Below are 15,388 nucleotides of genomic sequence, written 5' to 3'. Positions count from 1 at the left end.
TGCCCTTAAGTTTCTGAACCATGTTCCAGACCTTACGCATGGGTGTTTTTGACGTAATGCCCGAAACAAAGTTCCGCCAACAAGATCGTCTCTTGGATTTGAGTAATCGACGAGCCTTAGCTGTAAAATTACGAACCTGGTTTAAATTATTATCAGTAGGACAATGATTAAATCTGCGTTCAGCCTTTTTACGGTCCTTTATGGCTTTACGACAGTCATTGTCGTACCAGGGTTTACTTTTGGATTTGGGATTTGTCGAGGTCTTTGGTATAGTTCTATCTGTAGCTCGTAATACAAGCTCGTTAAATTTTAACACAGGATCATCTGCTGCTTTGAGGATCTCTGGAGAGATATCAGCCTCACAGAACATCTCAAATGCGATCCAGTCTGCTTTATCGAATTTCCACCTAGCTACACGTTCTATAGGGGGTATGGGAATTAAAATCTCCCATAATTATAAAAGGTTTTGGCAATTGTTCTTTTAAATTATGTAACTGCAAATCTGACAAAGAAATGTTAGGAGGAATATAAACGGAACATAATGTGATTGTTTCAGACAACGAAACACGGACGGCCACAGCCCGAAGCTCTGTATCCAGAGGAACAGGGCTGTGGATAATACTGTTATTTATGAATATTGAGGAGCCGCCTGCAGCTCGCTCTTCTTCATTTGAATAAGTACTATATAAAGAATAATTTTTAAGAGTTATTTTATCTTTGTCAGATGTCTTCAGGTGAGTTTCCTGAAGACAAAGGGCAATAGGATTTAGTAATTGAACTAGCTGTGTTATTTCAATAAAATTTACTTTAAGACTTCGACAATTCCACTGTATAATTTTATCATATATCGCCATTATTGAGGGAGACGTATAGGACATTTCTCTTTGTGTTTGGACCGGGGGCGACCCTTGCGTGGAGATCAGCTGTTAGATGTCCCTGGTACGGGTGATGTATCCATCACCTCCGCATCTGATGTTGAAGGACCAACGTCCTCCAACGATCCAAACTTATTAAAAGTTTGGATAGGATCCCTAGTGGCCTTAGAGGGACGCTCTGTTGGGCCACTAGGTTTATCAGTTGTTTGTTTATTATTATTTTGAGATTTGTTTCTGGACTTGCTTTTGTCATTATTTTTAGAGGAATTGGGCTCAGCTGGTTTACCAGGATGCTCTGTATTGTTTACTGTTTTTATTTGGTGTGTTGAAGTAGTCTGAGTTGAGGAAGAATTTAACGAAGGTTGAGACGAAAGTTGCGCAGAAACATAACTAGGTTTGTCGTTTCCAGTGGGCCAAGTCCAAGAGGTTTGAGTAGCAACAGTTGCTACTCGCTTGACCACATTGGCAAACGAAGTCTGTAGAGAAGTATTAGTAAGTGAGGCTAATTTCCGGGCTTCCTGATATGATATGTTGTTTTTAACGTGTAGGATTAGGGATATATAAATCCACATTAACCCTATACGGGCCAACGTAGATATGCGACGGAAGGGAGGTAGTGTTAAAGGTCAGCAGGTAAGTATTAAGTTTAAGGATGTTACCAGATTTCTTCGTAATGAAGCGTTTTACTCTGATAACACCCTGTAAATTTAGTTCTTGGCAGATTTCTTCCTCAGTTAGATCAGTTATATCGCCATCCCTGTCACGAATGATTCCCTGACAGCTGTTCAGGGAATGGTGAGGGGACGTGAAAACAGATATATCAGATATTTTATTTAAGTTAAGTAAATTTTTTGATTGTTGTTGCCGGAAACATTCAATGAGAATGTCTCCGGATCTAAGTTTTTTAACGTTTTTAAGAGTTCCAGCTGCACCCTGGAGAGCCCTTTGCAACAAAAACGGATGAATTTTTGAAGCCGGCTTTTGTTCACTCTTAGTTGAGAGAACAATGAAAGCCGGCAAACTGTTCTGTTCATTATCAAGCAAGTCTGATAACTTCCTCTTTTTATCAGCACTTGAAGACAAAGTCGGCTGAGAGGAAGACCGGTTACATATATTTGAAGCATTTAAAGGAAGTTTTAAAGTAGACATGGCGTATATTTATAAATTTCACCCAATATGTTCCCCACCCACCGCGGAGTGCCAACAAGGGCGATGCCTGAACCTGGGAATACCCAGCAGGAAAGACACCAAGGACTCCATATGAGGTATACTCGAACAAATTGATTTATACCAACAGGTTAAATTCAATCTACTCGATTGACCCATGACCCACCGCCTAAAAACGTAGTCCCGCAAACGATATTTCAAAAATAACATTTGTTCTCTAAATGATGTGCTGACATAGAGGCAACTGGGACCACGCAGAGGCAAGACATGACCAAGCCGATTGATCGGATCGGGCCCATCCGATATTATTCTATGCTCATTTATATGCTGCCTGTTCTTTGTTCGTGGTATATATGTCTTCATCATAAATACACATTTTCTAGACTACTCTGAAATAAGGAAGCTCTGGTCGGTGTGAACAACGTATTTTAGGTGCAACAAATTCGAGGTGAACCGTTGAAAGTTTGAGACATTCAAGGGGAGATCACTCTAATGGACACAAAAACGCCACTGCCATGGTTGCGCACGACAGCGTTGTCATTGGACTTATACCATTTACTTACCGAGTTTACTTAGTTCCGTTTGCTGGCCAGATAAATGACAATGCTACATTTAACCTTAAACATCGGAGGAATAGATTAGTTCACTGATTAACTTATTTACTGAGAATATATCATTTATATGCAGAATAGCTGTCAGATCTGTGGGTCAAGGAATGAATTTAGTAACGTGCTCATCAGTATGGTTTGCCTCAAAATCATACATGTACCTAGTTCCTTCATCCTGTAAAAATTGTGTATGTCGCTGGTAATTATGAATACTGTATTTAATTACTCATATTATCGTTATACTATAAGCCACTCCAACAACTACCTATATACGATCCGCGTTACTGGTTAGAGACCATTTGTATAAACACAAGCTGCGCATATGGATTGTAGGTACAATTTAATTCATATTCTTACATGCATCAGCCGCATATATATGCAATGTTACATGTAAACCAATGTCTGAAAATAATATGATAGGGAATGTATATGCACCATATGTACACTGTTGAATCACCATCATGTAAGTGAGAACGTCTTCAGCATGACGATAAGAACCAAATAAAGATATGTTTCATTCATCCAGGTTAATATCTTGAAGAACGCAGGCAGATCTGTACATAACACTGAGGGTTTTTTTTTAGTGTTTTCGCGGATCTGTACATAATGCATCCCCTACCCTGGATCTCGGTCTTTTTGCGTGTGCTGTCCTCGACACCCCTCCCCTTTGTTGCTTATTATAGGCTAATTCTTGACGCTGTGTTGTTTGCTTATCACTAAGACTCGGGACATGGTCACCGGATGTACATATAGGCATGCAGGCGGACTCTGATAATAATAGCAGCAATAGTAATATGACAACATTTTGTCTTCTGTATACATGTTTTCTTTGACTTCCTCTAGCTGTACCTGTATATGGTGGCAATGCAAAATATTCTGAGATGTTTAAAGGAGGTCAGACTTAAATCACATTCTGCCCTTTGTTTGAACTACAAGCTTTATAAACAGAGATATATGAATGGAAAATTATTGAATACGGCGTTTAACGTCAATGATGCGAATGTGTATATATAAAAATTTATAATAACAAGAATTCTGAATCTTTCGCAATATATGTAGCTATTTACCCACGTTTGGGTCGTTAGTAGGGTATAATCAGAATTCAGCTACGTGCGTATGTCAAAGTCCACAACAGAGCAAAGCAGACGGAATTTTTTATCGAAAATGGATAAAACGTTCCACAATTAAGTCAAACTTTCCCTATAACTCATAATTCCTTCACAAAAATTGTGTTACATCCGTTCCTTCAGGTATGACGGATTATATTACATTTTCGTCGATCAAACGGATTAATCCTTTTCAGGCTACGGAACAACTCGTTATAAGGAACAGATTATTCCGTTATCAGGAACTGTTTACGATCGACGAAATGCAGTCAATCATCACCCCGGGAACGGATTTAGTCGAAAAGTATTTTTGTGGGCTGTATCATTGAAACAATATACCAGTTCAGTTTCACTTCAGAATAACGAACGGTTTTGGATTCATTGCTCTTTATAAAATCGCGCTCATGAATTTTTCACTCATACATGACAGTCAAACCTGGATCCGGTGATACCAAAGATTTGTTGCTACCTCGCTTGTCGCTCAGCACTGAGCGGCGAGAGCAAGGAAACAGGACTGGTTGGTCCGGTGTCAGTAGAACTGGGTGGGGTGTCATGTCTGGTGCCTTCGGTATGTTACTTCAGTGATGGCAGGACTTTGGTGCCATGCAGACTTGCCAACAAAGTATCAGTACACACACATGAGGACTACTCGTCATATGACGAAAAACTCCAAACATACATACACGTATGTGACAGCGGAGGGCCGTTTTCAACGAAGGTATGGAAAATTGTTTCGTGATGGAAGTACTGACACGCATGGACAGACGGACTGACGAACCCCTGACCCCACTCCCCTTCGATATAGTCAAAAAAAGGAAAACACCTTGGAGATGCCACGTTAAACATTCTACCTTTTTATAAAGAGATTAATGACAAATGTCATCGATGTAAACATCAACGTCATAATATCCATACATTATTGATCAGAAACGAATTAATCCGTTAAATCATATTACAATTCGTCTTCACTCAGGAAACGGATTTAACGGAATATTTTGTGAAGGCAGGATGAGATACGTGTGTATATACTGTAAATGTAAAATGAGGTGAGAAATTATATATGTCTTGTGAATATCTTGACCCGTATATATAGCTACATCCGTTCACCCAGTTCACGACTGTACATACAATGTTACCATAACCGCAGTAATTAAGACAGATCTCAGAGCGGACTTCCTTTGTGTAGGCTGTCATTGACACTGATATGAACTCAAAATAACCGGGTTAGTAGAGTTAAGTTGAAGTTGAAGCTGATAACATATAGCCAGCTCAGGTCAGTATGAATATAGGCACATGTATACATAAAAATTTAATTTTTTTGGCCGATTTTAAATTTTAGTTCTTGTTAAATGTTATATGCGTGTATATATGTATGTACGCATGTGGAGATCTCAAATTAAGAGCTTTTTAACTCTTCAAATAAAAGCAACTAACTTTCCATTTAATGGTAATTTCCATTTCATATTTTATTTTAAAGTATGGGTCCATCTTATGTACAGTTCTGTAATATAACACAAATTAGCTATTACATATATGTAGGCTATACCTGAATATGTGCCAGCATGCATTCAGGTCCTAACAGTATATAGTACATCATGTAGCCCGTATATTAAATATTTTGATATTCCTGATTTATCTAAATAAACTTAATTCTTGGCTCTCCCATGATATCTCTATACGTTACCATGTTTTGTGGCATAATTTTTTAAAGGTAAATCAGCGTGCTAGCGCAATGAGCCAGGCCCCTCTCACCAACGCTCAATAAATTAATCTATTAGTTTTGAAACAAAGTCTGTTGTCTGAGTGATGCTAGAATGTATTCTGTTATCATAACAAAATACTGTTTTATATTCAACATAATATGGTGTTAGAGTCTTTATGTTGAAATAACAGAATGTTTGTGTTTTAACAGAACAATCTGCTGCAATAGCAGAATACATTCTGGCACCACTTACACAACAAACTTTCTGTTAAAGTTAACAGATTTTCTGAGTGAATGCGATCGCTTTGTGTTCAAATCCAGCTCATGCTGGCTTCATCGTTAATTGGCTGCACGTGGGAAAGCCTTCCAGCAACCTGCAGATAGTCACGGGCATTCTCCTACAGTAATGTAATAAAAGTGAAATATTCTTGAGTATGAGGTAAAACATCAATTAAATTCGATAACAAGATAAAGTACTGAAATGCCCAGGAATTACATGCCAACATGAGAACAGAATAATCGCGGTTTCTGTGCCCTAATGGTCACACAGTGCGTGCATATCAGTTTTATATCTGCACACAGACTTGTCTACATGGATATAAGTTCTCAGAAGAGGATAACCTTAAAAGGCTTAGCGGTGTCTAATGCTATGTGAGAAACAGTAAGAGTGGCCACATTATACTGATAGCTATATTTACCCCCTTTTCAATATCCTTGCAAGGATGACTGTCATTTCGTTCTTGATCATGTAACATGTAAAGTCTGTTATGTGGGCGGATTGCAGTTAGAAATTGTTTGACCTGCCAATCATCAGCGCCTTGCCACCATTATTTTAATGTAGAGCACCTGCAGCATACCCAGTCCATACTCCTCCCCCTTTGCCTATGTATGTATCTCAATATTCTATTTACGGCAACAGGCCGCCTCTGAAAACGTCGGTCACACTGCGGTTAGACAGCTGCGGGCTGACATCTAGGTTGAGGTCAAGGGTTACACAGGAGCAATCAATCAACCCCAAAACCAGCCAATCCACAAGGGTGTTATTAGCCCTACGACCCGGGGGCGACATTTATCTCCACGTGTAGGTATAGAAACTTATATGTACGATGTCAAGGTTATGAATATCAACGGATAAACTTCTATGTAAAAAGTTTTAACATGCTCTTGACCGGAATCTTGGTGCTTCGGATGGATTTATGGAACTTAGCATGTAATGCTGATTTCATCAAGTAAAACCTTTAGGCTAAGCTGGGATTAAAAACAGAGACGGGCGTCTATCTTAATCCCAGGCCCAATCTATATAATCCATAGGTAAAATATAAAACCTCACAACAGGCTTAAATTTTGGTGCTTGAATTTCATAGCTCTGATTCCATCAAACTAGTAATTAAAACCATGGGCTGATTCAACCATATCTGTCAAAATTTGAAACCTCGTCCAGTGCTTATGCCTTTGAAGTTGAAATTTTGATATATCTTCAAGTAACATTTCTGTTATGCAGAGGTCAAAACTTTACTTTCCTAGGGCCCAAAAAGAAGCCCCAAAATCTTTTTTTGTTTTTACTAGAATTTTGATTTATACAGGCATATATATATATATATATATATATAATATATATATATATATATACATGTCAGAAATGGCGTAAACTCCATAGATACATGTGTTTCCACACTGAGCTCTGGAGATTGGGCAGGACTTTTTAACGTTGCTACATGTAAACATGTTCAGTATTTGTAAGGTAAACGTTAGTCAAAATCTACCGACTTTAGTAACGACTAAAGTTACATGTAATGGCTGCAGTTGCAAGTAATTATCATCACACGTATATGTGTAATGTAATATAGGCATATGGCAATCCCACTGACTTAATACCTTTTGGTCTAAGCATTGAAAATGTAGCTGAAATTTCCCATTTATGTACAAATATGCACTCCTGGATTACTTGTTACTTGTTGCAAGTTTGTTGCCTTGGTAACTTGCATGCTTGGTCTAATTAAGTAGAACGAATTCCGTAAATTGAAGGCAGACGAACAGCTCTGATACCAGGTGTCCCACTAGCAGTTCATAAATCGCGGAAGGTAAAGGTGGACTGAGTATTGCAGACTTATCAAGCGTAAGGCACCTCGTACGTTTCTTGTTCACTTTCTGGTACATGTGCAGAGAGAGAAAACGACATGTCGCAGTCTGGACTCAGCCTCATTTCACAACCTTGCTGAGTATGTCAGTATCATATTTTGCCTAGTAGGAAACCAACAATCATGGAGGAACAAGCAATATCCCCCGTCATAAATATCACCCACAGAAAATGACATTTTGCTCTATAGGAGACCAGTGATGATGAGTAAACTACATATTATACCCACTGAAAAACACCATCCACGAAATAACAGCATCATATCTTGCCCTGTTGGAAACCAGTGGCGAGTAGGAAACCACTGAAAAACACCATCCACGAAGTAACAGCATCATATCTTGCCCTGTTGGAAACCAGTGGCGAGTAGGAAACCACTGAAAAACACCATCCACGAAATAACAGCATCATATCTTGCCCTGTTGGAAACGAGTGGCGAGTAGAAAACCACTGAAAAATACCACTTCCAAAGTATCACCGAGTATTGCCGGTTTTGTGGAGAGGTTTTCTTCCAAGAATACTCCTCCATCAAGAGAAATTCAACCCAACACAATAAAATACAATATGAAATTCATGTTTTATTTATGACAATCTTCATTAATTCCATATGAAAGGTAGAAAAGCATGATGTGTCTTTTGAACAACTAGTATTTAGTATTCAGTAAAGACATTTAAATCTTCTCAGTAATCCCTCAACATTTAAGACTAAACAAATGTTGTTTCTCCCCAAACACCCCCTTCCTCCAATAAGCATACCATGATGTGCGCATTGAATTACATTACATGCAGTGTTCATACGGCAGCAATCCTTGCACACTACATTAACAGCTTTTCTCGTTTCTTAAATTATTCACACTTGCATCCAACATCATATGAAGCAAAATGTCTTTTTTCCAACCATTTCTTGGTCTAAAGAATAACATTCGCTTCTGGAGATTCAATAACTGTGTCCTTCATGTCGGCTAACGCCAACATCAACATACACTTATCACCCATACAAGAATTCATTGGAACATTTATCCAAGTCCAGAAAACAGCTCACTTAAGACAACTCCGACATAAATGTACACTTCCAACATTTCATGGGCAAGACTGTTTCTGCATATTGTATAATACAACACAGAAGTTAAACACTTCAACAAAAGGGGATACACTATACACTTATATATTTATAAATGTAATAAACATCACCGGAGACAAGTTATGAGATCTTACAGCTGTTATGTCATACAAAAACATCAAAACTAAGACTACAGGTCATAGTAAAACCACCTCACTATGCTTTGGATGTCAAAATCACTAATAATAAACCTGGCGCTCAAAAATACACAACCACTGGCACTGTATACAGCGTTCTTTATATGAGGAATGAATCTGTGACATGTTACACCAAGTTCCAACTGACACGCAGGAACAGTTGTACTGTAGTGAGCGTGAAAGACTTAGTACAAATACAATCGCCACCTCTTTTTCTCTGTGGCAGGGGTGTGTGGTCTGATCAAAAGTCAGCTTCCTGGCTGGGTTTTATCACCACCACTTCCAATGGACACCCCACCTGGCTGAATCAGGGTACACACCGCATTGTCCCACACAAATGCACCATTTTCTTCTCCGAAGCCGCTCCGTGGGTTACTCAACCAGTTCAAGATACTGGTGGACACTTCGGTAATGATCATTCTGACCAGAAGCTGTGGCAATGCAGATGATGCAGAGTTACAGCCATTTGCAGACAACAAAGGGTGCCCCAGGCATCACTCGAGCAGCGTAGACGAGAATTCTGCATCTCATCCCCCTGGCATCACATGGCCTATCACAGCTAAGTCAGGGTAGGGGGCGTGCCACGCTCCCACTCGACAAGTTATCAGCATACAAAGTTTGCATAAATAAGAGTTACAGGGTCATGCCATTTGTCGTGGAAGAGGCAAACCGGAAAATGGCCCGTCCTGTTATCCGGCATTGACTTAAATCATCAAAAACTTGTGTCGCATCTTCTACAGGAAAGACAGCATAACACGGAGGAGTTACCTGAAAAGACACAAAGCACAACAAAAATATAAGTTTTGCTTTTCACATAAAACAAATTTCAAAAGTAATGTGTAAGGATTTAAAGTCTACAAGATTCTTTTTTTTTTTTTTGTTAGATTTGCATTTTAGCAGCCAACCACTGCCAATTTTAATTGCATTCGTTTATGCTGCAAATTGGTGATAAAGAAGTTTGATTAACACTGACCTTTTCCTCAGCCACCGCATCAACAAGCTCTCTCAATTGTTCTACTGTTCCCTTGGGCACACCCACAATACTCTGTTGTTTGGCTGACAGTGAGTTGAGATTAATACTGACTTCGGACATTGTGTTACCTCCCACTAAGACTAGTCCCTCCTGTAAACACACAAGATAAAAAACAACCATAACTATCTGTTTTTTCAATGACTTAACATGATCTTACAACATTAAAAAGGAAAATCGAAATGTTAACAAAGAACTGAATGAATAATAAATAGCTGTTCATACTACCTTTAGAGCTTCCTTAAACTTATTCACGATACCATAAAGTAGATTTCATTTTTAGACTACCACACATCAATAAATAAGTAGCTTACTCTGTTGAGAACTTTTGAGTGCCCTCTTCATTGTGCGAGGGGAACTGACAAAGTCAATCACCACATCGACTCCGCCCCTGCATGTGTCAAGCGTTTCTCTCAATGATGTACTGTTCATGGTCTTCCTCATTCCAGTGAATAATGTCCCAGCAGCCATGATCCTGGGCTGTTAATAACTTATCAATCTGTTAAAGAGAAGACACAACAAATAACTACCCACTTCAAATGAGAAACTTGTCCAAAATAATTACATATATCAACACAATACTGACTAGATTCCAAACCAACAATGTCCAAATTAATCATAAAAAAACTGCTCTACGCATATTGACTGTACATGTATTTCAGGAAATTTTAAACCATATTTTTCAAATTAAATATTTCTTTTACTGTTGTTTTGAGTAAATCTGTCAGTATCTTTATATCTACTTACACTGTTATCTGCCACAGCTGACTCTGACTTTGTTGCCGTGTGTCCAATGAGGGGCCTGAGCTACTTTGACAGTCCCATAAGCCTAACCACCAGCACCCACAATCAGAACATTAACTGTTGCTGAAATAAGAAAGAACACTCATAAATATCCACTTCCAAATGTCATGACATTTTTGAGGTTTTTATAAGAATTAATGATACAATCATATCTTTTGATCCCCAAAAAACATACAAAAAAAAAACCAGAATGGAATGTTATGGGTATCTCGAGATAAACTTCTCTGCTGAAGTCTTGAAAGTAACAAACTCTAGCAATTACATTCAATATGTAGATAAGAAGACAATTGCTTTGGGGTTTTGCTGTTAAACTTACGTTTGACTTTGAGAAGTTTTTCTACATGGGGCTTTGCCTTCTGCACTGCACTGTAAGCTGTCAGACCTCCGCCAGGCAGCATTGCAGCTACTTCCATCGACACACTGTCAGGAATCTGGATGACATTTACAGGGTCTTCTACAGGGATGTATTCTGCAATAGCCAGAGTCACAGAGATCATCATCTGGGTAGATAATAACACGATCTCCTACAGTGAGGTTTGATTAGGCAATTCAGAGCTGACCTCGTGCAAAACCTGAAATCTCGTACCCTGGAAAAAACAAATCACAAGACAAATGTTGAGATATCATGCATGACATGATGTATATTAGGCAAATTTGGCCACAAAAAAAAAAGCATAAGTTTGGAGAGCTGTAAAAAGCAGAATTGTAACTAGTGAACGGTATGCCACAGCAATCCTGGATAGTATAAAAAAAATACGGAATTCTCACAGCTACAGGAATACATTCTACATGAAAAAACTTATACTGACAACAAAAACCATGTGGCACATCTTGAGGGGGTTTATGAATCAAGCATTACAAGCAGAGATTCGTAGCATTTTATCATTTCTACAAAGCCAACAATGCAAGTTCCCTGGTCAACAGAATGGAGCTCTTTCAGCCATAGTCAAGAATTATGAGAGGTTATCTTTGGTTTTAGGAAGTCAAATAAACAGAAGTGATTGTGGGGGTGGGGCATCTTAAAGCAGATCCAAGATGTGCACACCTGGAAAGAGTGAAGTGTCTCTAATACCTGGTAGTCTGGGGCGAATTCCTTGTCTCTTCAAGTGACCCTCTGAGTAACATGCCCCGGCGTAACACACCTGTCAATCAAAATGTGTACCTTTGTTAGAAATGTACTAATTTACAACACAATAAATGAATGGTCAGTACACAAAAATCAATGACCCAAATAGTACGGTTCAACAGTTAAAGATACGGTTAAATGTATTCACAGTTCTACAGTGTTTAAGGTTTGAATTTTTCTACATCATTTTTTTTTAAAATTACTTTCAATTGTTACAGTATGACAAATATTCAACACATACCTGCACGACAGCACCACCTTTTGGCACGTCTGGTAACTGTAAACTAGTGGACACCATTGGCTGGGGCCAACTGATTCTTGTTCAACTCAATGTCCAACATTTTCTTTTTCTGCAAGTGGATGGGAAAAAATCACAAAATTTAAATAAACTAATCTGAACCGGCGACGGATTGTGTAATGTGTCGGTAATTAAAATGTTCAAAGTTAAACCAAACATCAGACCACCTATCCTAGAAATAAATTAACTAAGTAAGTAGCATGACGTAAGCACGTGGCTTTACACCTTGTGTGGAAATCCAAGAGCAAAGGCATAGGTTACACCTTAGGAGTACAGCGACATGGCTAGGCAGACACGTTTGGATCACGCACGGTCAAAGGGGATATATCGATCTGAGAACTCTAAATATAGAATTTCCACGCCCAGTAGGCAGTGTCTGGGTGAACTGCGGTTGAGCTTCCCAGTACCCAGACACAGACTGACAAAGGCCGTTGAGCCTAGACCCCGCCTCCTACCACCTTGATTGACGTAACCCAGATTCTGATCATGCACAAAGCACGAAGACTCACACAGCGATCAGCTGACGACGTCGTGGTAACTCGAACTCTGCAACTCGTCCTTAGTAGATTACGCTGATGGTGTAAAGGATAAGCTATTTACCCCAGAAAAAATCCTGCTTTAACCAACGCTTATCCGATTTTAAGCATTATAAAATACATTAGATACACGGCACTCAAACCTGACATCGTAAGAATGAAAAACCCGCAGCCAAGAAAAGCTGTTACCGAAGAAAGCCTGCAAGCCATTATTGAAAAACAAATAAAAACCGACAGTAAAATTTCACACTACACGACATTTTTTGACTGAGAAAGGCATATCGCACAAAATCCTTGAGTGCTTCTTAATTTCGTTTTGGAAAAACAGCCATTCTTTCCACAACTGTAAAACTGACTAAACTGATTTCAACAAACAGACAAAACATGGCAATGCAAGCTGCCTAGTTTCCTACCTTCGAATGAATGAAAAATGTTCCAATATATCAAACAATACTGCTATACTTCCAGTAAAATCCGTTAGCACAATAATACACGCGTTGTAACCGCTCTGAAATTCACAGCAAACTAACGTGAGCGGCGATGCGCCTTCCGATTTTATACTTCAACGCCGAGCAATCACTCCGAGTTCACGTGCTCAGCTGTTGTCAACAATTCAACATTGCGGTCAAGGCACGCTGTGAAAGCCTGATGAGAACCGTAAGTCTCACAACCGGAAACCGAATCTCGGTCAGCTAACCCACTTCAAAGTTATCTTCCTATGTTTTAAGGATTGTCTGTTGCATCACAGTTTAGTTTTATTATGTAGGTGTTATAAAATATATACCCGGAAAGATCTCTAGCTGAAGGGAAGTTAAGGTAAAGCGCTGTATGTCTGTTTTCGTTCGGACCTTGAGCTCGACTATTTTTCCTGCCGGAGCTCAAATGTAAATAACCTCTCAGCTGTTGGGATATACCAGCCTGTATGAAATCAGCTGTGAGCCACTCGTCGGATGAGACACAATGAGTTAGATATCCACCTTAGTAACGCGTGGTTTGCACGGTCTGGTCTTACTTCTTCTGTTCGGTTGTGAGATCAGTAGGAAGGGATGGTGTCACATCCATTAAAACATCGACGGTATAGATATTTGATACGCACGTGGGTTTGGGAGTAGACCAACATGTAAAGGCCTACACGTGCATGTATGTAGATAAGACGCTCCTTAAATTTGCACGACTGGGGCATTCGACTTGAAATCGTGCACAAGAAGGATAAATGTGTGTGGCAGATGTAGTGGTTCACGAAATCGTCATCATCTAGAAAAATACGATTATAAACTATAGACCTACATGCATGTATATGAGCACATGGCTTATAGCCTATGTACATTTATTGTGCACACACAGTGATTAATTAAATATGAGAATTTTGGTGTTTCCATCAGATTCGAACTCTATAGATGATGAATTATTTATGATGGGGTGTTTTTTTTTGTTTTGTTTTTTTAACTGTAGGCCTACAGCAGATGTTTATTCGTGTGGAGATGTCCCTCTCCCTTGTCTAAGCCGGTTAGTGATTTCTCCACACGGTGATATCCTTTAATAGTCACGTATAGGCATGCATGGGCTATATATGGATACACATACTGTGCGAGGATGGGCACAAAAGTGTTAAATCTGATGCCCTCATTCTAGTCTCGTCCGTTACCACTTCACAGCCACATGATTTAAGCAGCTTTGTGCAAATGATACTGAGCCTGAAACAAGTAGGCCTATTATATTTAGAAAAAGAAGTGACCATCTTCAGTAAGTCACTTAAATAAATGTGTAGGCCTATTACTACCTATAAGCTATTCTTGTTACCGTGCGCAATAGAAGTGTGCGCTATGCACAATACAAGTATACCCCCTCCCCTCGTATTCTAATGGAAAAACAATTTCACACCATATAACAGGACTCTCCCAGAGAAATTAAAAACCTTAGTAAGTTAAGATATACGCCTATAGACCAACCCCTGTTGGTATATATGTAAATGGTTGTTAAGTTCATAATGTATATAATACAAACTTGCCAAATGAACATATCTCCATGTATCTCTCAACCGAATTAACAGCTATAGATTTTCAAATACATGTACATTCAGTTATTAACTAATAAAAAAGATATGGTTAAAAATGGGTAGTACTATTTATAGTTTTGAACGTGTGTTTTGTATCTTTTCTTGTCTATATTATGAGTTATTCATGATGACGATAACCTATATGTCTTGTCAGAGCCGAAATGTATGTTTTTACACAGCATTTCTATATCGCAATATACATACATGTATAGTCAAGTAAAATAACAGCATGTATTTTGTCTACATATGAAGGCCTGGCTTCCTCTCCGGTCGCACGTGGGAAGGTCTGCCACCACCCTGCGGATGGTCGAGGGTTTCCACCGGGCTCTACCCGGTTTCCTCCCACCATAATGCTGGCCGCCGTCGTATAAGTGAAATATTCTTGAGAACGGCGTAAAACGCCAATCAAATAAATATATATAAAGGCACAAAAATAAGGTGCATATCACATCATGTTGTCGATGTTTGAGAGGTGAGAAGTGGGGTGTTATCTTTTCAATTGTCTTTTCCATATGACAAACATGTCTATACTGTTGACATATTCTTTTTGTTTTACTATTTTGTGGATATTTAATATACAACAAAATCATCCTCATTAGTAGCTAAGTCCTTATACTTGTAACGTTCAGTAATGTCAAAATCTCTTTTAAAAAAAAATCACCATGAACCATTTTGGATGTGCTTTACCG

At 38.9% G+C, this 15,388-nt stretch overlaps 1 protein-coding gene across 1 annotated transcript; it reads right to left on the bottom strand.

The window, feature by feature from the left end:
* Positions 1-8,150: 8,150 nt before the first annotated feature.
* Positions 8,151-12,107, bottom strand: LOC135467401 (probable formaldehyde dehydrogenase AdhA). The gene is given in 11 exon segments (XM_064745175.1): positions 8,151-9,617; positions 9,823-9,972; positions 10,194-10,208; positions 10,210-10,287; positions 10,289-10,378; positions 10,627-10,677; positions 10,679-10,746; positions 11,000-11,156; positions 11,158-11,222; positions 11,225-11,270; positions 12,051-12,107. Coding segments are annotated over 11 exon segments (912 nt in total). The 3' UTR covers positions 8,151-9,482.
* Positions 12,108-15,388: the final 3,281 nt, after the last annotated feature.

The sequence above is a fragment of the Liolophura sinensis genome, chromosome 6, assembly GCF_032854445.1.
Source record: "Liolophura sinensis isolate JHLJ2023 chromosome 6, CUHK_Ljap_v2, whole genome shotgun sequence".
Classification (NCBI taxonomy): Eukaryota; Metazoa; Mollusca; class Polyplacophora; order Chitonida; family Chitonidae; genus Liolophura; species Liolophura sinensis.
The sequence above is the reverse complement of the archived record's forward strand: the minus strand, read 5'-3'. Positions and strand labels throughout refer to the sequence as shown.